General features: G+C 43.9%; 1 protein-coding gene across 1 annotated transcript in view; it reads left to right on the top strand.

Moving 5' to 3' along the window:
• PIK3CA (phosphatidylinositol-4,5-bisphosphate 3-kinase catalytic subunit alpha) overlaps nucleotides 1-23,594 on the top strand; it is a 163,561-nt gene that overhangs the window by 79,415 nt on the left and 60,552 nt on the right. The window contains exons 11-14 of the mRNA XM_077487936.1: nucleotides 6,792-6,873; nucleotides 13,777-13,941; nucleotides 16,863-16,966; nucleotides 22,876-23,047. Of these exons, the coding sequence (XP_077344062.1) occupies nucleotides 6,792-6,873; nucleotides 13,777-13,941; nucleotides 16,863-16,966; nucleotides 22,876-23,047 (523 nt within the window). The remainder of the gene's footprint in view (nucleotides 1-6,791; nucleotides 6,874-13,776; nucleotides 13,942-16,862; nucleotides 16,967-22,875; nucleotides 23,048-23,594) is intronic.

The following is a 23,594-nucleotide window of genomic DNA, read 5'->3' as shown; positions in this document are numbered from 1 at the left end:
TAATGTCCACCTGTGTGCAATCTAAGTGTCACATGATCCGTTCTTACATATACACACCTTTTGGAAAGGCCCGAGAAGCTGCAACACCCAAGCAAAAGACACCGCTAACCAAACACTGCCATGAAGACCAAGGAACTCTCCAAACAAGTAGGGGCAAGGTTGTTGAGAAGTACAAGTCAGGGTTAGGTTATAAAAAAAAAAAAAAAAAAAACTATCCAAATCTTTGATTATCCTTAGGAACACCATCAAATCTATCATAACCAAATGGAAAGAACATGCAACAGCAAACCTGCCAAGAGATGGCCACACACCAAAACTCATGGACAGGGCAAGGAGGGGATTAATCAGAAATGCAGCACTGAGACCTAAGGTAACCCTGGAGGAGCTGCAGAGTTCCACAGCAGAGACTGGAGTAGCCAGAGTGGCAAGAAGAAAGCCATTATCTTCAACAAAAAAAACAAAACGGCACGTTTTGAGTTTGCAAAAAAGTCATGTGGGAGACTCCCAAAATGTATGGCGGTAAGGTGGCCTGGTCTGATGAGACTAAAATTTAAATTTTTGGCCATCAAAGAAAATGCTATGTCTGGCGCAAACCCAACACATCACATCACCCAAAAAACACAATCCCCACAGTGAAACATGGTGGTGGCAACATCATGCCGTGGGATGTTTTTCAGCAGTCGGGACTTGAAACTGGTCAGAGTTGAGGGAAAGGTGGATGGTGCCAAGTACAGGGATCTGTGTTTGATTTGAGGCTAGGATGGAGGTTCACCTTTCAGCAGGACAATGACCCAAAACACACTGCTAAAGCAACACTTGAGTGGTTTAAGGGGAAACATGTAAATGTGTTGGAATGACCTAGTCAAAGCCCAAACCTCAATCCAATAGAAAATCTGTGGTCAGGCTTAAAGGTTTCTGTTCACAAGTGCAAACCATGCAACTTGAAGGAGCTGGAGCAGTTTTGCATGGAGGAATGGGCAAAAATCCCAGTGGTAAAACGTGGCAAGCTCATAGAGACTTATCCAAAGCGACTTGGAGCTGTGATAGCTGCAAAAGGTGGCTCTACAAAGTATAGACTTTAGGGGGGTGAATAGTTATGCTTTTTCTGTTATTTTGTCCCATTTGTTTGCGTAACAAAAAAAAAAAAAAATCATCAGTTGTGGGCATGTTTTGTAAATTAAATGGTGCAAATCTTCAAACAATCCATATTCCAGGTTGTGAGGCAACAAAACACCAAAAATGCCAAGGGGTGTGAATGCTTTTGTAAGGCATTGTATGTGCTTAGTTGCATTAACCTGCATATATATGGGCACATTTACATTAAACTGTGTGTGTATGTATATATATGTGTGTGTATGTGTGTGTGTGTATATATATATATATATATATATATATATATATATATATATATATATATATATATATATATATATATATATATATATAATAATATTATGTGCTTATTTGCCTAGGACTACAATACATATGTTTTTGCCTAGGACTATATACATATGTGTCTATTTGCCTAGGGATACATACATATGTGCTTATTGTCTTGAGCTGCATATATAGATGCATGAATGGCAAGAATACTTGTATACCTACATGTTTGCATACCTGGTTACCTGCATACTTACGGGGTTGCATAGCAGTAGACCATCGTTGTCTGTCTAGGCCTGCATCCTTGTGGAACTACATATTAGTTTGTCTAATACAGTCACTTTATTATGTATCTATTAGACTAGCTAAATTCCTTAGAAGGGTGAGGCAGATACACCAACCTCAGGTTCAGTGGTCTGGCAATGTTCACGTCTGCTGTTGGACCAATGGCATCAGGGTGATCTGAGCCACTGTGGCGCCTGATCTAGGATCAAGCCTGGTTAGTACTTGGATGGGAGACTGCCCAGGTTTCCCTCCTAAGTGAAGGAGGCATCTGAGATTGCTGTGTTTTGAAAGCATCTCGGAGCATAAGATTTTGGATCAGTCGCTGAGGTAGTTTGCTCCTTCCTTAGTCGGGTCAGTCTTTGCCTTGCATTGGGTCTCTGAGCAAGAGTTATGGGCTCATTATTGTAAAGCAATTAAATGGCAACACTGAATAGGGACATGAGGTCTATCTTAAGATCTCAATCCACTGGGCATCCTTCTGTTTCAGAAGGCTCAGTCTGTTCAGTGATGACCTCTCTGCAAGCGGTAGATTGCAGGGCTCATAATCATCCGGAAACCTGCAGCTTCATGTACTGGGTTGTTTTCAGCCTCATCAAAGATTACTGTAATTGTAGTGGAAATTTGTCTGTTTTCTTTTTTGTGACCATTCTTCGGGCTGGCCATAGCTTCTGAGGTTCACAAAGCTCCTGGCTCCGGTGCTGGACTCGCTAAAGACGCAGGGGGTGTCATTCTCAGTATATCTCAATAACCTTTGCTCAGGGAGTGGTTGGTCCAGAGTTTCTTTCGATATATTTTGCAGTAGGAAGCTGTATTTTAGGTCTAAGCACATTCCTTATGTACAGTCCTACTCCATGTCTTGGTAGAGGATCATTCTCTCTGTCTGGAACTTGAAGATCCAGTCATTGGATTGCTGGAGTGCTCTGTTCCCAGGGTGTTGCACAGCTAAAGATTGTTGGTTAATGGTTCGGAATCCACTAAGGTTGAATTCTTCCTATCAGGTATTGGAAGATAACTACCGATGCCAGTTTCTCCATTTGGTTTGAGGGTGGCTACAAATCAGTGGACTTGGTCTCCACAGGAGAGTATACTGCCCATAAATATCTTGGAGCTTTTGGCCAGTATTCCTTGCTCTGGATTATGATACAAACCAGTTGTAGGTTCTTTCTGGAAAAGCCTCTGCAGGGGCATATATATCAACAATTAGAGTGGCACCAGGGGTCATGCGGCTCAGGAAGGTGAACCACATTCTGTCTAGGACAGCACAAGGGCTGTCTCTATATCGTCCGTGCATATTCCAGGTATAGAATAGTGGCAGGGGGAACTCTGCAGGTTAATCTACTAGATTCCAAGTTCTACAACAAGTTGGGACAGGTTGTGTCTGGGACAATGGTCCCGCTGGCAAGGTGGGTATATGCACTGGTAACACCTTAGGGACCAGTTCTCCGTTATGTAAAGCTTTCCCTCTGTTTCGACTTCTGCCACATCTTTTGCGTATTCCCGAAGGGGGTAACACTGATGTTATTTAGCCCAGTAGGTTTTGGAACACTGACATAGCGAGTCTTGTGGGGGGTCGCTTCTTGGACACTCCCAGTCCAGCTAGACCTAATGGTCTTGCGTTCTGTATTTCAGCACTGTTGAGCCCCTGGAAGCCAGCTTCGGGGAATTTCAATTACAGGACTTGGCCTTAGAGAGAGGGGAGCGATATTGGTCCAGGTAGTCACTTAGTTGAGAATCTGTGTATTCTTCTCTCGATGAGTGCAAGTTTCTATAAAAGACCAGAAATGTCTCCATGATGTCTCTAGGGGCATCGCTAATTAGTCCTTGTGCAGTCAGAATTCTGGGGATTGAGATGGGGGAGCATTTGGGTCTGGTCAGATAATCTAAGAAACGGCCAGCCTGGTTACTGTGCTCAAATGATTTCTATGTAGCATGCATTTTGTGTAAGGTCTAATAAACTGAGCTCGTATTTTATGCGGCAGTGTAACCAAACATCTGTTAAACTGGGGATCAGAGGTATAGGTAGTTTCTGCAGATGTCATTTCAGCCTCCAGTTCCACAGTATGTTGGGTATTTTTACATAGAACGCCAGTGATCAACATAAAGGTACCCCGCAACGTGGACTTGAGTCCACTGTACCAGTATATTCAGTCCAGTAGTTCACTATACTCTTTCCACATTGTCCCTGTACTATCTCATCCTCCAGCCAGTATGAGTTCAGGCGCCATACACTTGGGCTATTTCCTAGGAGAAGGAGATCCAAAGGAGCATGGTCTGACACTCCCCCAGGTAAGTAAGTTATGGCAGATACCACCGGGGGAGTATCCCATGTGCCAAATGCCAGGTCTATCCAGGACATGGAGCGGAAAGAGTCTGAATGGCAGGAAAATTGGACCTTGTTTTAGAATCAACCAAATGTGTTTCCTGGAGACAAATAATGTGGGGACGCTGCTTTTTAAGGACCAAGAACACTAGGGAGCACTTTTGAGGCAAGTTCGGTCCTCTAGTGTTGCAGTATTTTTTTTTTTAGCAGTCTAGCCATGGCACAGTAATCAGTATAAGGTATATATCCCGAGGGCTAGTGGCACAGGCGCACCATTGCATGCCATGCTGTTTGGGGTATATACAACCAGAGACATACAGTAACAGGCATAAGGCACAATTCAAGTTAGAGAAGCACAAATACGTATGAAAAACCAAAGTGCAAAAACAGAAAGTGTTCAAAAACCTGGCCAAAAATAAAGTCGGCCAAAAGAGAAAAAAATTGGAAGTTCCTGAAAAACCCTGTACCCCCCTCCCCGCTCGGCCATTCCGAACATCGCAAGGCTTGGATACCTGAATATGGAAAAAAAACCTTCGCTAACTGGTGTGGGGGTTTGTGGTGTCTGGTGTGGCTCCCGAACTACAAAACAGGAGATGAGAAAAAAATGCCTCAGCATTGAAGCGGTCCGGCTTCAGGATAGTCAACACTTGCTGTTGAGGGGATGCAGGAAGGATATAATAACGTATTGACATCTTCAGCAAAGTGGATTTGGCCTCAGTAAATGAAAGGGTTTTGATCTGAACTGGTTCAACTTGAACAGGTTGTAAACATTAAGGTTCTATTTCTGGAACCAGTAGGAAAGGGGGTTGCACATTTCCTCAGGATTGAAGAACTGTGGGTGACATGGTGTATGGGGCCCTCTTTGTTACCATAGACATGGTGAGTGGTGAAACCCGCCAGACTGCAACAGATAGATATGCAGGGAGCTCAGTGACTTGTGTTCAAACTGCTCTGCGTCGTGGTACATTACCATACCGGTCATTCAGCACGCCATGGCTGCTTTAGGGTTGGTGTAAAAGTCTGCCTTGCCATCATGGATAATGCGCAGTTTGGCGGGAAAAAGCATGGCGTAGGGGTGACCCTCCTGTGCGTAGGCTTTTTTTTTTTTTTTTTACCACTGTGAAGGAGGTGCGTTGTCGCTGAACATCAGCTGAAAAGTCGGGGTATACTGAGATGTTTCCATTATACTTCCATGGGCCTTTCTCTCGTGCAAGACGCAAAATGGCAACTTTGTCTTGAAAGTTAAGGATCCCTGCAATTATGGAGCGTGGGGGAGCTCCAGAAGGAGGGGGATACGGGGGAGTGCGCTGTGCATGTTCAATAGCATGGGAGAAGTAGGGTGCATCTGTCCCAAAAAAAAGCCAGGTATATAGGAATTTTTTGGGGTAGGAGCCTTCTTCGCACTCCATGAACCCCACAAAGCGGAGATTGTTCCTACGTGAATAAATTCCAAATCATCTATTTTTGCACAGAGGGCTGCCAGTTCACCCGTTTTGATCTCTCTCATTAACAGATAAGGGGTGTACAACACTCTCCAGAGAGCTGATACGTTCTGTAACGCCCGTTTTGTCCCTCAGATTTTGCACATCTTGTTTTAGTAAAGAGAAATCCATGCGGATGGATGCAATTTGTGAGGGAGGGCTTACAATCCTGTATAGCTGACATTAGTGTAGGTTCTGTGGAAGGGGAGCAGGGGCCTGAGCTGTCCGTATTATTCATAAGGGAGTCCTGTGCCTGTAGTGGATTTGGCTGGGTATCGAACAAGGCAGGGGCAGAATCGCTCACGAGGCTGCAGGATGTCTGTGTGAAGCTGTGGTGGACGGCTGCAGCATGTCACGCTGTCCTGCTTGTGTTCCGGCGCCATCTTGCCACCTGAACTGAGCTAGCTGTCCCGCCGCAAATTATGGTGCGGGTGGCCTGTATTTCACTATGTGCTCCAGCTTGAAGTATTCCCACAGCTGTAGGGAGTATTTAGGTGCCTGTCTGGAGAAAAATGGACCTAGGATGGCTGCAGGATTCGGTTCGGTAGCCGGAGCTGTGCCTCTACACGTCTGCTCTCTTCACCATCAAGCCACGCCCCCCAAAATCTTTTTCTTTGAGTACATCGTGAGACACAGATGTCCCTCCCATCTATTTTGGGATATTCATTGCTTTGGTACAAAACTGAGGTACTTCCTGGGTAGGTGGGGTTATATAGGGAAGGACTACCTGTTTGACCATCTGTCGGTGTCCCTTCACCTATAGGTGGCGTATAAGCCAATATGCTCATTATTATGGTCTGTGTCCTGTGATATACTCAAGATTTTACAGGTAAGTATGACTATTAAATATCCTATTTTTTACTGTTTGAGCCTGGCTGCATTACAGTAGTAATAAAGGAAGCTTTGATTTGTCTTCAGGGTTTGAGAGCTCAGGCTTTAAAAATCTGAATCCAATGTAATTCACAAGTTTCTTCCTTGTCTGCCTAAAGTTTTGTTTAAAACGCTTATTTACCACCTACCCCCCGCCTTGCATATTTCCTACACATCACTCTCTTGTTTTAAGTGCTGATGACACACAATAACAGGCAGATTGTCCAGTGAGAATTTATTTTATCAGCCACTGAGGAAATTCCTTTGGAAAGCAGGATGACAGTTGGACAATTCTGGGCCCAAGTATCGGAGAAATCAGGCCTCTGGTGTTTTCTGAAGGAAGAAATCTAAAATTTGTATGTGTAAAATGGCTGACCGGTTTACTTTAACAGGTGTTCATATCTTATTCTAGATTTATCTAATGCCTTTGTCTTATTCCTTATTTAATTTTGCAGGCATTATTGTCTGAATACCCCCGAAATCCTTCCTAAGCTGCTTCTAGCTGTGAAATGGAATTGCAGAGATGATGTTGCACAGGTACAGTACGATGATGATGATAATCTTGTTGCATCAGTTGTTTGACATATTCAGTTTTCTTTCTGTATGTGTATTTAAAGTAGGTTGTTTTCTATCATATCAAACGTTTGGTTATTGGTTGGTGATTTTTTTTTTTTTTTTTTTTTCTGTGACTATATACAGTATTTGTGTGTGTGTGTGTGTCTTTCTCATACATGCTTTTATATGAGAAACAACATATCCTAATTGTACAGTCCAGAACACAGAGTATTTATACAATGCAGTACGCACTTGTACCTTCAGGTGACTAGACACTGGCAAACCTTTAGAGGACATGCCCCTTGGGTGCCTTCCCTATAACCTTTCCCCAATCTGTAAGTCCCCTTTTTTGTGCTAGTGTCTGAAGGTTATGGACCTTTTTCTCCTCCATGGACAAAATCACCCCAAGGCTTAACTAGTTTACTTGTACTTTGAAGAATTTGAAAATAAATAATCAACTCTTACTGGCCTCTAATGCCAACATAGAAGCAGTGTATATGGATCAGCGCAACCTTGGTAAAACCTTTGGGAGCCTTACCTGGACCTACCGTTAGGATAACCTTTAATGTTGCCGGGCACTGGATCCTGCATGGACACTCACATTCGCCCTTAGTGCAACATATTGACTTTAGCCGCAGGGTGCTATACAGGTCCAGAGCCGTGATCCATCACGCATATGCAACTCCGTTCCTGAAGACCCTTTTGGGGGTATTCCCTCTGTGATGGATGAAACCTTGACTTTATGTAAATTCCAGCATTGTGGACAGGTAAGACAGGATCACCCTATAGTATGCTGTACCCTGCAAAACTGCTCATCATGGACAATGGCAGAGTGTATTTTTTACCACATCACGGAGGCTTCTGAAAGGCTGGATGCTAGAGGGCGACTGAGAGGTGGGATCTTCCTGAGACCCCCATAGCACCTTAAACATCTTTGGCAGGTGTCCTGGGGATGACTGTTGTAAAAGAGGGAGGATTATATATTGCTTGGCCGCATCATTACTGCCCTTTTTCTCCGTGATTTATTTCCCTGATCCCAGGATGAACTGCCTAGTGACATACTGTGAGGCCTTACCCACCTGGCAGTCTAGGGGGCTACATTGTGCTGCTCTGAGGATGGCTAGTGTTTTTTTTTATATTTTTTTTTTTATTTTGTTTACTTACTCAGAGTATCCTACAGCATTAAAGGAATCTGCAGACTGTTCTGCTCACTGCAATTTTGGGGAGAGGAGCAGGGCGAAGGGAGGGGAGCATGTTTTTTTTTCCTCTTTTGACTGTTTTTTTTTTTTTTTTAAACATTTTTTGAGAATGGTTTTTGCATAAACCTATTTAAAATGATCTTTCTTCCAAAGTTGCTGTACATTCTCTCAAACTCACCTGTGTAGGTCTCAGTGAAAGTATTCAGGCAAATAGACTCTATTGTGGTAGAATTTTTGTGGGGATCCCAGCCCCCAGGATATCTCTGGCAGTGCTGAAGCTGCCAGTGACAATGGGGGGTTTAGCTATGGCAGATATGAGATCCTATTTTATTTTTTTTATTTTTTGCATCTCAATTGACATTCTTACATTGGCGATGCTTCCCCCGGGTTCCTACTGGAAACGGCAGTTGTCGCTTCTCAGGAAACCCTATTGAATATGCTGTTCAGAAAGGGGATACCGGGGAGGAAGGTGGTGTCTGTAATGGCGCTACCAGGAAAGGTGTTCCACCTATGTGCTCAGAGAATGATGGATGACCCCTTATGGATGTCACCTAATTTGTCCTTTTGTGGTGCAATAAATCCCTACAAGAGTTCTGTAAACTAGAATGGATATAGATGGGCCAAATGTGGGGGAAAATATCTTCACAATATATACCAAGATGGTAGGTTATCCTCCTCTGCACAACTGAGGGAGCAGTTCAGCGGCATACCTAGAATTTAGATATGCTCAACTGCAACATGTAGCGACAGCCCAGTTTAGGAGAGGGGAAGTGAAAGTACAAAATGCTGCTTTAGAAAAGGTCCTGATTGACCCAGAACCAACTAAACGGATATACAGATACTATAGAGGGATAGGACTGGGTGACCCTGACCTGACTGCTAGGACTAGATCCAGGTGGACAGTGATTATATCAGAATTGACTGACAAACTGTGGCAGGAGGTGCTGGATACATACCTTGTCTCGGTTATCTCCTCCACAGATAGAATGATACAGCTTTGATATTTACATCCGGTATTCTATACACCAGGGATCTGCAATTAGCGGACCTCCAGCTGTTGCAAAAGTCCCATCATGCCTCTGCATCTGGGTGTCATGCTTATTGCTGTCAGTCTTGCTTTGCCTCGTGAGACTTGAAGTTCTGCAACAGCTGGAGGTCCGCTAATTGCATATCCCTGCTATACACCGACTAGACTATTCAAAATCCACAGGAGGGATACTGCAGAATGCCATAAATGTAAGGGAACTGAGGGAACTTTTATCCACATGATATGGGATTGCCCTAAGATAAGATCACTGTGGTGCCAGGTGAACGAGTTTATATCCGAGCATTTTGACCTTCTGAATATATGTTCTCCTCTAAGTTGTCTGTTGGGAGTCTTCGATCAAGAAGAGCCTAATGTACATACCAAATTGTTCCTCAGACTTCTGTACTTCGGAATGCGGACATTGATCACCCGAAGCTGGATTCATGATGAGCAACTCACTCTGGGAATGTGTATTAAAACAATAAACTCAGATTTACCCTTTTATAAGATGACGTATGAGGCAAGGGGGGCCCCCCCCCAAGAAGTTTATGAAGTTATGGTTTAGGTGGACTGATTCCAAAAACACCCGTGGACAAGGGGGAGAACAGCAGTGCGGGCGGCTGAATGTAGGCAAAGATGAAAATAGACAGTAATGCGATAGAGAGGATGCATACAATACACAGGATAGCTTAACACTGGAGGGGGGGGGGGGATTCACCTATTTCTATGTTTTTAAATTATGTTCCTACTTTATTTTTATATTGTATAAAATAAAAAAAGAGCAAAACTTTTTTGAAAGACCTAAAGGAAAGTCTTAAGAGTTAATGTTGGCATATGTTGATTTTATTCATATGAAGAGACAATCTTATGCAATTAATGTAATGACTACTAACCAAATGAAGTATGTGATGTAACATGTCAATACTCTCAATAAAAAACTTGATTCAAAATAAAAAAAATTTGATTACAAAAAATGCAAGTAGTGTCAGGCATGCTCTATTACTATAATGCATTAGCTAACACAAAATGTGGCCTAGCTGAAAGAAATCCCTGACAGAAAAGTACTGCCAAACACACATAAAAACTGCAGTTGAATTAGTAGAACACATACTACTTAATTATCGTATTTTTCGGACTACAAGATGCACCTAGGTTTTAGAGGCGGAGATCGAGAAAGGAAATATTCTGAACCAAATGGTGTATCAAAATATTTAATAAAATATAACAGAATAATATTTCAACCATGTAAAGTGAACAGCAGTCAACAATGGCATTAAGGACCATTAACACTGTCATTAACAAATGAGGAGAGACTTTAAAGTTCGAATACTCTTCTAGTTTTCTGGGAACCCCAAGAATTCTTCATCGCTAGCGTCAGAATTTATGAAGCTCAGTTGCTCAGTCACTGACATCACTTTCTTCGCTATCTTCATATACAATACAATCTTCAGTTCCATCTAAGGCGTAGCTAATGCCACATTTTTTGAATGACTGTACAACAATTTCCTCCTTCACTGAGTGCCATGATGTTTTCACCCATTCAAAAACTTGAGTGATAGTGGGACTCTTCATTCGTCCAGTAGGTGTCATATGATTACCAGCAGCCATCCATTTGCTCCACTCTTCTCACATAAAGACTTTAAATGGTTTGGAAACGTCGAGAGGTTGTAACTGGCTGGTGAGACCCCCAGGAATCGCAGCTAGATGAGTCTTCACTTCTTTAAAGCATTTTTTTGTAGTTTCGCTAATATGTGCTCTAAACTGGTCAAGCACTAATAAGGCAGGTTTTTTTCAGAAGCCCTCCACACTTTTTCAACACATACTCTCATTCCATTTTCGTCCATCCATCCTTTGTCATGAACATGTACAACAACTCTTCTTGGAATCACTTCTTTTGGAAATGTTTTGCTTTTGAAAATTAGCATGGGCGGCAATTTTGTGCCATCTGCACAGCAGGACAACACAACCGTGTAATGTGTTTTGTCATGTCCTGAGGTTTTCAGTTATGGTTTTGGCACCTTTCAAATCAACAGTCCTATTAGATGGCACATCAAACGTTAGCAGGGCTTCATCCATATTCCCAATCTGACCAATTTCAAAACCATTTTTCTTCCTGGCATCAATCACAAGTTTATGAAAAGACAGATTCTTAGATTCATATTCTTTTTGCCATTTTTTGCGCAATTCTAGTTTTGGTGCGCGTAACAAGGTCTCATATCGCCTCATAAATCTGTAGCACCACGATGGTGATCCAGTAAAATCCTGAATGCCTTTCTCTACAGCAATGTGTTTGGCTTCATATATTATCACTTTTGTAAAGACGGAGAAGCCATTATTCCGGTGATGTGTGAACCATTCTTTCATGGCCACTTGTAACTGTGGCCACTTTGCAGCATGCCCACGAAAAGTGTGCTTACTTTTATTTGCTTTTTGTAGCTGATCCTCCTGTTTCCTCCACTCTCATAATTTTTTCAGTTGGAGTTGGCCCAAAATGTCTGTCCGCTGCTCTGTTTCCATGTTCCTTAGCATATTTTACTACCTCCAGTTTAAAAGGAATTTTATATGCAAGTCTTTTCTGCTTCATCATCCTTTCTGCTTTAGCACCTGGTCCCTGCAGTGTGTGGCTGAGCTGGCACCTGGTCCCAGCAGTGTGTGGCTGAGCTGGCATCTGGTCCTGGCAGTATGTAGCTGAGCTTACCCCTAGTTCCGGCAGTGTGTGGCTGAGCTGGCACCTGGTCCCGGCAGTGTGTGGCTGAGCTGGCACCTGGTCCCGGCAGTGTGTGGCTGAGCTGGCACCTGGTCCCGGCAGTGTGTGGCTGAGCTGGCACCTGGTCCCGGCAGTGTGTGGCTGAGCTGGTCCCTGCAGTGGATGGCTGAGCTGGCACCTGGTCCCTGCAGTGGGTGGCTGAGCTGGTACCTGGTCCCGGCAGTGGGTGGCTGAGCTTGGCACCTGGTCCCGGCAGTGGGTGGCTGAGCTTGGCACCTGGTCCCGGCAGTGGGTGGCTGAGCTTGGCACCTGGTCCCGGCAGTGGGTGGCTGAGCTTGGCACCTGGTCCCGGCAGTGGGTGGCTGAGCTTGGCACCTGGTCCCGGCAGTGGGTGGCTGAGCTGGCACCTGGTCCTGGTCCTGTCAGTGGGGGCTGGGCTGGCACCTGGTCAGTGTTAATTACCAGTATTCATAGTGTATAGTAATTTTTTTTAATTTTTTTTTAAGTACTGTAGAATGCAGAATCAGGATGGGCACTGCTTGCAGAGGATCTTGTGAGGCAGGGAGCGACCAATGAGGTCACACTTTACTAGTCAGCTACAGAACAGCCCAGTGCACGGAGAAACACGTTGTGACATCATGTGGGCGTGCCTCCATGCACTGGACCTGCTGCAAAGCTTTCTGGGCTTTGTTTACATAGGCTGCCCCCTTCCCTTGCTGTGTGGTACATGCTACTGGGAAGAAGATGCCGCCACGGACCAGTCTGACCTCCCGCAAGTTCTAGATGAAGGCACCGGTTGCCTCCCGTCTGTGTACGTGTTCTCTGACCACCACTGGCCGGTATGTAAAAGACGGGGGGGGGGCTTTGCCCATTCACGATTTGGACCATAAGAAGCAGGGATATTTTGCCCCATATTTTTGAGGGGGAAAAGTGCGTCTTATGGTCCAAAAAATATGGTAAATGGTAATAACAGCCTTATGCTTCCAAGGCCTGTATTAAGAAACAGTGGTTTCAGGAGGTCTTCACATGCTTTCTTCACAGCAGTTCACAGTAAATAAGTAAAATGTCTGCTGGACAGGAAGTAAGTGTAATATACTACAGTTCCTGTCCAGTAATGGATGCCAATTTAAAGTAAGATAATGAATATAATACTGTATGGTGATCAGAACACACCTATTCACTTCCTGGTTATCCTACTTTATACACAGACTATCTCCCCTTTAGTTTATCATAACATACAATCCCATCCCAAACTCTGCTACATCACCAGCCTCTTCTCGTAATATCACCCAAACCATCCATTCTGCTCCTCCCAAGTCCTACTCTCTAGCTCACTTGTCACCCCCTTCTGTGGATGCCAGGACATTTTAAGAGCCTCTACCATCCTCTGGAACTCCCTATTTGTCCAACTATCCCCTACTCTGTCAACTTTTGATACTGTATTATAATGTCCATCCCCTTGGGGCACTAGAGGATATTGGCAAGGGAAGGGGATATACCTGGCTGATCAATGACTTTTTAATTGCCAATGTCTAATTACACCTAAAGGCAGCAGTATACCCCAGTTATCTTTTTGATTTACTTTTTAATCTGTTTTTCCTGTAAGTAGTGTTGGATAAGGTAAGGAAGCATAAGAACTTTTGTCAGGTTTACAGCTATCAAAGGCAAGAGTAGAGGAATTACTTCACTTTCTGTCTAGTAAAATGTCCCCAGAACAGGGGACTGGTGAGGGGAAATCTCCCTAATGGAGCCCCAATAGAAGTTAAACCTGACAGGGGTTCTAACATTTCCCTAACCTATCTATAGATGCACTTGTGTGCAGAAATGTAAAGGTTACTGTTTCACTTTGTCATTGAATATTTTATTGTCTACATTATAAGGGGGTCCTTGTATTTAGTGTAAACAGCATTTTATGCAGTATTTATCAGTTGCCACACTCTCTCCCTCTACAGATGTATTGTCTGCTTAAAGACTGGCCTGCAATCCGACCTGAACAAGCAATGGAATTGCTGGATTTCAATTACCCAGATAGGGTAGTACGATCATTTGCAGTTACATGTTTAGAGAAGTATTTGACCGATGACAAGCTGTCACAATATTTAATTCAACTTGTACAGGTAACCTTTCTCTTGGCAAATAATTGTATTCCTCACTGTGCATGCAGCTATCTAGGTTTTGCTGAGGGGAACAGAGAACCACAAGATTAATGCATTGTTCGAGATCATTACTCTGAATTACTGATGCACCAAAAATTAATCCCTAATACATCGTGTATCACCACTGCCCTAACACAACCTACAACCCTATACCTTAAGCTGCTACTTGTACAAGAAATAATTCAGTGTTAGTGCAATGTCCCTTTCCTTAAATAGAAAATTTAATCAAAAGCATGTAGCGCTCATATATGCGATTAACTAGCAACACGCATACAATTCTATCTCATCTCATGTGAAACACATAGCATAATCAATTTAAACATGTAATCTAGTGAATATGTAGAACAAACTACATATAACGTGCTAAAATATACTACTAAGAAATATGGGTAAACCCAGTGCCCATATATTCTATTACACCCAATATTAATTAAAGTGAAAATACAATTGCTGATCTAAAGTCCAAAACTGATAGTCCACAAATAAAGTGATCCGTGTCCAAACAAATCTTGCGATTGATCCTTCACCACGCCTCAGTGTCCGTGAGTTCCCCAATGTGAATACACTCACCGGCTTCAAAGCCTCACACTTCCGTGATTGGCTGACAAGGCTTTTTACCCTCTAATTGGTGTTATAACTGGAGGATCACCAGGCTTGCAGTACCCACACTCGCTAACCCTTCCTTGGTGGTTCAAACATATATAACCTTGCAAAAAGAAATTGCCTCCAATAGCGTAATAAGGTTTTTAAAAGCTCTTTAATCAGGTTAAAACATCCCACTCCAATGCATTCACATGAACTCCAAAAGTGATTAGCCCAACAAAATTACACTCCACATCACGCTTAAAACCTTTTTCTAAAACTTTCTGCTGGAGCATGGATGGTTGCGGCGGACCCAGGATCAGTAAAGTGGCCGAATTACTCCTCGCCACCGCTCTTGCTGTATCCAAATGCGCGGCAGAGTTTTCAGCGTCCTGTGCCCTTTCTTTCCGCTCCCTCCGTCCATCAGTCACCTGACAGTGATACTATACGTTCGCCAGATAGCCCCGACATGTTTCGTCATCAGTCTGGCTTAATCATTTGGACTTTAGATCACCAATTGTTTTTTCACTTGAATTAATTTTGGGTGTAATAGAATATATGGGCACTGGGTTTACCCATATTTCTTAGTAGTAGATTTTAGCACGTTATATGTAGTTTGTTCTACATATTCACTAGATTGCATGTTTAAATTGATTATGCTATGTGTTTCACATGAGATGAGATAGAATTGTATGCGTGTTGCTAGTTAATCGCATATATGAGCGCTACATGCTTTTGATTAAATTTTCTATTTAAGGAAAGGGACATTGTACTAACACTGAGATCATTACTCTGTTTGCAAAGGGGAAGAGCTACTTCCATTAGCTGCTCAGGGGTTGAAGTGCTCGATATGCCAGCAGGAGACCATGAGGCTTCAAATTCATACGGCTAGTTGTTCTTTAACCACTTCAGCCCCAGAAGAATTTACCCCCTTAATGACCAGGCCATTTTTTGTGATGCATCAATGCATACCTAAACAAAATGTGTCCTTTTTTTTTTTTTTTCCTGCAAATAGCTTTCTTTTGGTGTTTTTGATCACCTCTGCAGTTTTTATTTTTTTGCGCTATAAACAAAGAGTGACTATTTTGAAGAGAATTATTATTTTTTTGTTGCTACTATAATACACATCCAAAAAGAAAAATGTAAAAAATCAAATTTCTTCATATGTTTAGGCCAATATGTATTCTTCTACATATTTTTGTTTAAAAAAAAATCCCATTAAGTGTATTTTGCGCGAACCAATCAATATACATATTGATTGGTTTGTGCAAAAGTTATAGCATGTACAAAATAAGGGATAGATTTAGGGACTTTTTTTGTTTTGTTTGTTTTGTTTTTACAGGTAAGGGCGGCAATCTGCGTATTTTTTTTTTTTTTTTTGCAGGATTGCAGCGGACAAATCTGAACCTAAGTGTCACTTTTTGGGGACCAGTGACACCAACACAGTGATCAGTGCTAAAAAATGCACTGATTGATGTATAAATGATACTGGCAGGAAAGGGGTTAACACTAGGGGGCCAATCAAGGGATCAACTGTGTTCCCTGTGTGGGGGCTGGGCTCACTGGAACAACAGAGATTGCTGTTCCTGATTACTAGGAACAGCTGATCTCAGAGATGTCCCCTGTCAGAACGGGGATCCGCCTTGTTTACTTGGGCAGATCCCCATCCTGCCTCTGTATCGCGATTGAGGTTGGCCGGCAGACATCGAGTCCGCTGGATGCGTGCCTATGCTATCTCGTGCATGAACCGAGGTACAGGTACATTGGTTTGTGCAGCCGAGCCACCATGCCGCAGTATATATGCAAAAGGCAGTTGGCTAGTGGTTAATGTCAGGGATAGATATGATGGAACTTCTGCTGGTTATTCAACCTTTGTCAGCCAGGGTTCCTTCAAAGGTTGTTTGGGGGTTCCAATGAGCAATTTCTATGTCCCAAATTAGTAACTACTTTTTAGGTATTTGTATGGAGGGTATTTTCCCACTGACCAGTACTGTAAGGAGCTTTGTTCCCCAAGACCATGTGTAATGGGGCCCTTCTTCCACTTTCTGAGACATGGGTGTCATTTTAAGAGTTCCTCCATGTTCAAAAGATTGAGAGAGAATGACCTTGTATTTAGGAACAGTGTGTAATTACCCCCTTTCCCCCCGATGTTGATATAAAAGTAAACCAGTAAAATCCTGAGTGGTAAACAAAATATATAAAAAAAAAACTAAATGACAATGGGGAATGTTAGACATGGTAGTCTTGCGCAGAGAAAGAAGTTTATTTAAAGTATAACTTTATTTCTATTTTGCTTGCAGGTCCTTAAGTATGAACAATACTTAGACAATTTACTAGTGAGATGTCTACTCAAGAAAGCACTAACTAATCAAAGAATAGGACACTTCTTTTTCTGGCACCTAAAGTAAGTCCACAAAATTGCTTCATTACGTTCATTTTATTTATTTTTTTAATTCTCTTTATAGGTAAGTATAAAGTAATATTCGTACAACTCCATCCAGAGCTTATACATGCAGGGAGGGCTTACATGGTGATAACATGATGCCCCCCAGAACACCTTCATGCAAGAAGGACCATAGGGATGCATCTGGAATAATGGGAAAAATCCTATACAGTAAAGGAGAAAACAGACAAAAAACTGTTTAATGCTGTTGGTTGCATAAAGAGATGCAGCATGTGAGTGTTGATGAATGCACAATAAAAAGATATAGTAAATAAGAGATTCTTAGTAGAACAGTGTTTCAAAATATCTGTTTTAATTAAATATTTTGTGGACCCCCATATGTATTTTTAAAATTTTTACTCCTTTGTGACCAGGATGCAAGGTCTGCTTATTTACTGATGGTCCCTTCTGCATGCCAAAGTGTTGCACTAAAATAGAAAAAACATTGTTACTTAAATTTGTGCTGGTTTCCATAATGCAGATGATGACTTCACTAGCCTTCCAACACCTAAGGTGTTTCCGTATCTGACTTATTTCAATAAGTTCATATACAAGGAATGGGGAAGCCCGCAACTGACCTTTTCGGTCCCAAAAAGAATGGCAGTGCGTTACCCCTTTGAGGAGAGTCTTCTTAAAAAAAAAAAAAAAATGGTCAGCTCCTCTGGTCATGGACCCCCCAGTATACAGGTTAAACAAAGTAACCACAATCCCAGTTGAAGGGACTCCTGCATTTAAGGACCCTACTGACAGGAAGACGGAGGCAGTGGCCGTTCCTTGTTTACGGTAGTGTGGTCAGCGATACGACCAGTACTGGCCACAGCATTAGTGGCACAGACGCACACTGAGTGGGCAAAACCATTATTGCACCATGAGTTGGAGAAGCAGCAGTCTTCTCCTGTCTGCATGGAACTGACAGACCAGTTAGTGCACGGCCTTAAGTACTTCTGTGACGTGGCCTTGGACACGCTTCCCTTGCTCTCCAGGGCATCAGTGTCAGCAGTGGTGTTGCGGCACCTGATTTGGCTGAAATGCTGGTCTGCGGACCAGGCATCTAAGAAAGCCTTGACGGATCTACCCTTTCTTGGTGAGTGGCTATTTGGAGCCTTGTTGGATGACATGGTTAAGAACGTCACAGGTGGGAAGAGCACCTTGCTCCCACAGTCCAGGAAGAGTAAAGAGCCACGCCGCAGGCAAGGTACCTCATTTTCTGCTCAAGAGACTTTTTCATCCGCCCGGGACTTCAACAAAATGCTCCCAGTCCGACAGGGCGACTACTGAGGGACAGAAGCGTGCCTGGACTCGCAAGCCAGCGAGCAAAAGTGCTTCCGCATAAAGGTTTGCCCCCAACCGTCACTCGGGTGGGGGGTCGCCTTCGTGAGTTTACAGCCCGGTGGGCCTCTCAGCTGTCTGAGCAAAGGGTCTGCGAACTGATTTCATCAGGCTACAAGATAGAGTTCTTCTCTTGCCCACCAAACAGATTCTTCCCCTCCAGCATACCCTTACTCCCAGCTCGCCGGGAGGCCCTGTTGGGGGCAGTAAGGGACCTGCTAAGCCATGGGGTGATAGTGCCTGTTGCGGAAATGGAAAGGTTTCAGGGGTTCTACTCAAACTTGTTTGTCATCCCCAAAAAGGAAGGGGTACGTCCAATCTTGGACCTGAAAGCCCTCAATTGCTTTGTGAAAGTACAGAGGTTCAGAATGGAATCGGTTTGCGCAGTAGTCGCTGCACTCCATCAGGGGACTCCCTGGCGTCTTTGGACATCCAGGATGCGTACATACCCATATGCCTCAGGCATCAGAGGTTTCTGCAATCTGCAGTAGGGGAAGACCACTACCAGTTTGTGGCTCTCCCCTTTTGGCTTGGGTTCAGCACCCTGAGTCTTTACCAAGGTATTGATTCCAATTTTGGCGTTGTTGTGACAATGTGGGTTCGCCATCGTGGGTTACCTAGACGATCTCCTCCTGAGAGCAGCTTCCACATCAGAATTAAAGGAGGATGTGGTGATCACCATGCAAACCCGGCAGGAATTTGGGTGGGTGATGAACCTCAAAAATTCGGTGTTTGTGCCGGCTCAGCGCCTGGAGTACCTAGGCTTACTGCTGCACTCTATGGAAGCGAGAGATTTTCTCCCTTCAGACAAACTGCAGACTCTCAGAGCCGCGGTGAAGCTGTTGATGAACTGCAGGTGGTCGTCGCTGCGCTCCTGCATGCGAGTCCTGGTGCTCATGGTGGCCTCCTTTGAGGCAGTACCGTATGCCCAATTTCACACCAGAGTCTTGCAGAAGGAGATATTGACAAAATGGGACAAATCTCCATTATCCCTGGATCGACAGATTCGGGGGAGCCAGTTAGTCAGGGATTCCCTTCTCTGGTGGCTGAGATCTCCGGCACTTCGGTCCGGGAAGTCGTTCTTACCTCTGCATTGGACAGTGATCAAAACGGACGCCAGCCTGACCGGCTGGAGTGGAGTACTGGGAGTACAGTTGACCCAGGGCCTCTGGTCGAGGGAGGAATCCAAATTGCCGATCAATTTGCTCAAACTACCAGAGACCAGGCTATGCCTCTCCACATGGTCGATGAGACTTTGAGGGCATCCAATCAGGATTCCAGTCAGACCACAGCGGTGGCTTATGTCAACCATCAAGGAGGAACAAGAAGCTCCGCTGCAGCACGGGAGGTCGCTCAGATCCTTCGGTGGGCAGAGCGGCATGTGCCGGCCCTATACAGCCTGGGAGTAGAAAACTGGCATGCCGACTATCTAATCGCCAGATGCTGGACCTAGGAGAGTGGTAGTTGCATCGTGTTCAGGCTTCTTTGCCTGCAGTGGGCACACTAGATGTGGATCTCCTGGCCTCTCAGCACAATCAAAAGGTGCAGAGGTTCAGTATCCAGGACGAGATCCTTCGGCAGATTCGTCAGACGCGTTGGTGGCTCCGTGGGAACAGTACCGACTGACTACACCTTTCCTCCGCTAAAACTGTTACCACGTCTGCTCCATAGAGTGGAGACCGAGGGGATTCCAGTGATACTGATTGCCCCAGATTGGGCTCGGCATACTTGGTACGCCGTCCTAGTACGCCTGGTGGCGGACGCTCGCTGGCGGTTACCGATGCGAGAAGACCTTCTGTCTCAGGTCCGATTCTCCATCCTGCTTTACCGTCGCTGGTTTTAACGGCATGGCTTTTGAAAGCCAGGTGCTAAGGAACCGAGGCCTGTCTGACTCAGTGACTTCAACTGTGTTGAGGGCACGAAAATCTTCTTCTTGGAAGATATACCATTGTACGTGGAAGGCTTATATCTCCATGTGTGAGGAGATGGGGTGGCGTCCGCGCACTTATTCAGTTTCCAGGATTCTGCTGTTCCTACAGCGAGGAGTAGACCAGGAACTGGCCTTAAGCACCATCAAGGACAGATATCAGCCTTGGCTGTCTTTTTCTGTCTCACTCTCTAGTGAGCACCTTTTGTACAAGGGGTCCGGCATGTAGTCCCTCCGGTGCGTCCACTCTTGCCTCCGTGGGATCTGAACCTGGTGCTATCGGTGCTTCAGAAACCGCCATTTGAGAACATCAGGGACATTCCCTTGTTGACTCTTTCTCAGAAAGGGGTCTTCCTAGTGGCCATTACATCAGCCAGGAGGGTCTTGGAGCTGACGGCCTTGTCTTGCAAGTCGCCCTTATCCTCCACAGGGATAAGGTGATGTGGCGTCCGCAACCTTCTTTTCTACCAAAGGTGGTTTCGGCTTTTCACCTCAATGAAGACATTGTATTACCATCTCTGTGTCCTAAACCGACACCCTAAGGAGGTGGCCCTCCATTCCCTGGACATGGTTCGGGCTCTAAGGGTATAGCTGCCATGGCTCCCTTCCGGAAGTCAGACTCTGTTCGTTTCAGTAGCTGGTTCGAAAAAAGGGTTGGCGGTCTCGTTGTGCACCATTTCCAGGTGGATCAGACAGATTGTGGCCCAGGCTTACACCTTGAAGTGGCAGGTGCCCCCCTTTCCTTTCACAGTCCATTTCACCAGGGCAATTGGGACCTCTTAGGCTTTCAGACATCAAGCGTCAGTCGCTCAAGTGTGTAAGGCGGCGACTTGGTCGTCCGTCCACACTTTTACAAAGTTCTACAAAGTGGATGTAAGTGCATCTTCTGATGCTTGCTTTGGCCACAAAGTTTTGCAGGCGGCCGTGTAATTTAGCAATTTTACACTTTTTTTCTTCTGTTAACAGAAAAGTTACCTTTTTGAATGTTAATGCGATCAAAGTATGCATCAGAGTGCAAGTTCTGATGTGGTTGATTCAGATGGTGACTCCCATGTTAGGGAGCACCTCTGGTTATGTGTGAAGTTATGTTGCTGTGCCCACCCCTCGTTATGACACTGCTTGGGGACGTCCCTATGGTCAAGATTACTGGAGCTGTGTCAGTCAATGAACGAAAGAGAAAATAGGATTTTTGTACTCACTGTAAAATCCTTTTCTCTGAAGTTCATTGACAGAAACAGCAACCTCCCCTCCTATTGGTTTACGTTATACTGCTTGTTGACGTAATGAGCTGCAGGAAGCAGACTGAGGGGTTATTATCAGAGGGACCGCCCCCTGGGCGGAACTGTAAAGTTCTGTTGTTTTTCACATGTATTACATATTCTGCCTAATCCTCTCCTGAAGGTGGCATAATAACCTACGGGCAAGATTACTGGAGCTATGTCTGTCAAAACTTCAGAGAAAATTTTATGGTGACTACAAAAATCCTATTTTTCAGAAGAGCAGTTTAAATTACATTACAAATATCTTTATTGAGAAACAAATGTGTATTTTCGTTCATTGATATTGTGTAGGTAGCAATAATCCGCTTTCTAGCTTCCCGAGGATGCTGATTGGTGAAACGCTTTGAGGCGGGAGCCTGGGCGTTTATATATCCGGTGACGTCACACCTGGGTGAGTACTTCTGGTGTTCGCAGGCAAGGCCTGCAGTGAGGTCTCCCGGAAGTAGGGATGGGTACCTGTCAAAAACAGGTACCCCCCGAAAGGTTTATTATTGCAAGTGCCTATTTTTTATTTCTAAATATGTTTATAGTGTGTTTAATTCACTTAAAAGGGCAGCACCAAAGTCAATTCAGTGGTTTAAAGATATTGAGTATTAAGCAATGGTTTACTTATTTAGGGTTAGCACCATACCTTTTTTATGTTAATGGTGTAGCAGAGTCAAAGATAATTAACTCTAGCTTTCATTTTGTTCAGAGACAGCTGCATCCAAGGATCTTATTTTGCTTTACGATTTACGATTTATATTTAAACAAAGCTTTTTGGTGAGTTTCTTAGTGAATGAAATCAATCAACATACTCTATCCCACCCCTATAGTGTTAAGCAATAGGAGGACATGGTGAAGGGAAGACATGGACTGTCATTAACCACTGTGTATACGCCCACATATGTGACTTTATAGTGGTGTGGCTGTATTGATAACAAAAAGGAGGAAATTAAGAGCTTAGAATGGAACTGAAATTGAGCATGCTCTGTAGAGGACACCAGCTGGTCTACACTATCTCAGGATGCAGTGTGGATGTAGAGCAGATGGGAGGGACAGCTCAAGGAAGAATTAACTAGGTATATTTTACTATACACATAAGGAATGCTTTAGTGGCTTTGCGAGTATGAACAATTGATAGGATGCAATGAGAGTTTTTCACAGTCTGGATTTAATGACAATTTAAGCTGTGTGCTTTTTTTTTTTCATATATAAATTGCCTCTGTATTTGAGTGCATGTGGGAAATGCCTTTGGTGTGTAAGCAAACCTTGTCTAGTTCCATCATGTGATGATAAATTTTCCCTAAAATTTGTGCATTTATAATTAACATATATTGAATTTGTCTTGTTAGGTCAGAAATGCACAACAAAACAGTGAGCCAGAGGTTTGGTTTATTGCTGGAATCCTACTGCCGAGCCTGTGGCATGTACCTCAAGCATCTAAGTAGACAAGTGGAGGCTATGGAAAAACTCATAAACCTCACAGATATACTAAAGCAAGAGAAGAAAGATGAGCCTCATAAGGTTAGTCTTAACCACTTCAATACCGGGCACTTAAACACCTTCCTGCCCAGACCAATTTTGAGCTTTCAGCGCTGTCGCACTTTGACAATTGCGCGGTCATGCTACACTGTACCCAAATGAAATTTTTATCATTTTTTTCCCACAAATAGAGCTTTCTTTTGGTGGTATTTGATCACCTCTGCGGTTTTTATATTTTGCTAAACGAATAAAAAAATACCGAAAATGTTTGAAAAAAAAATGTTTTTTTTTTTTGTTTCAGTTTTAAAACTTTGCAAATAAGTAAGTTTTCTCCTTCACTGATGGGCACTGATGGGGTTACACTGATGGGCACCGATGAGGTGGCACCAATGAAGTGGCACTGATGAGGTGGCATTGATGGACACCGATATGTGGCACTGATAGGCGGCACTGATGGGCGACACGGATGGGCACTGATAGGTGGCACAAATTGGCACTGATAGCTGGCACAGATCGGCACAGGTGGGCATGGGTTAGGCGGCACAGGTGGGCATGGGTAGGCGGCACAGGTGGGCATGGGTAGGCGGCA

The sequence above is a fragment of the Lithobates pipiens genome, unplaced genomic scaffold, assembly GCF_037356315.1.
Source record: "Lithobates pipiens isolate NorthernLeopardFrog02 unplaced genomic scaffold, aLitPip1_a1.2 Scaffold_18, whole genome shotgun sequence".
Lineage (NCBI taxonomy): Eukaryota > Metazoa > Chordata > Amphibia > Anura > Ranidae > Lithobates > Lithobates pipiens.
The sequence above is the reverse complement of the archived record's forward strand: the minus strand, read 5'-3'. Positions and strand labels throughout refer to the sequence as shown.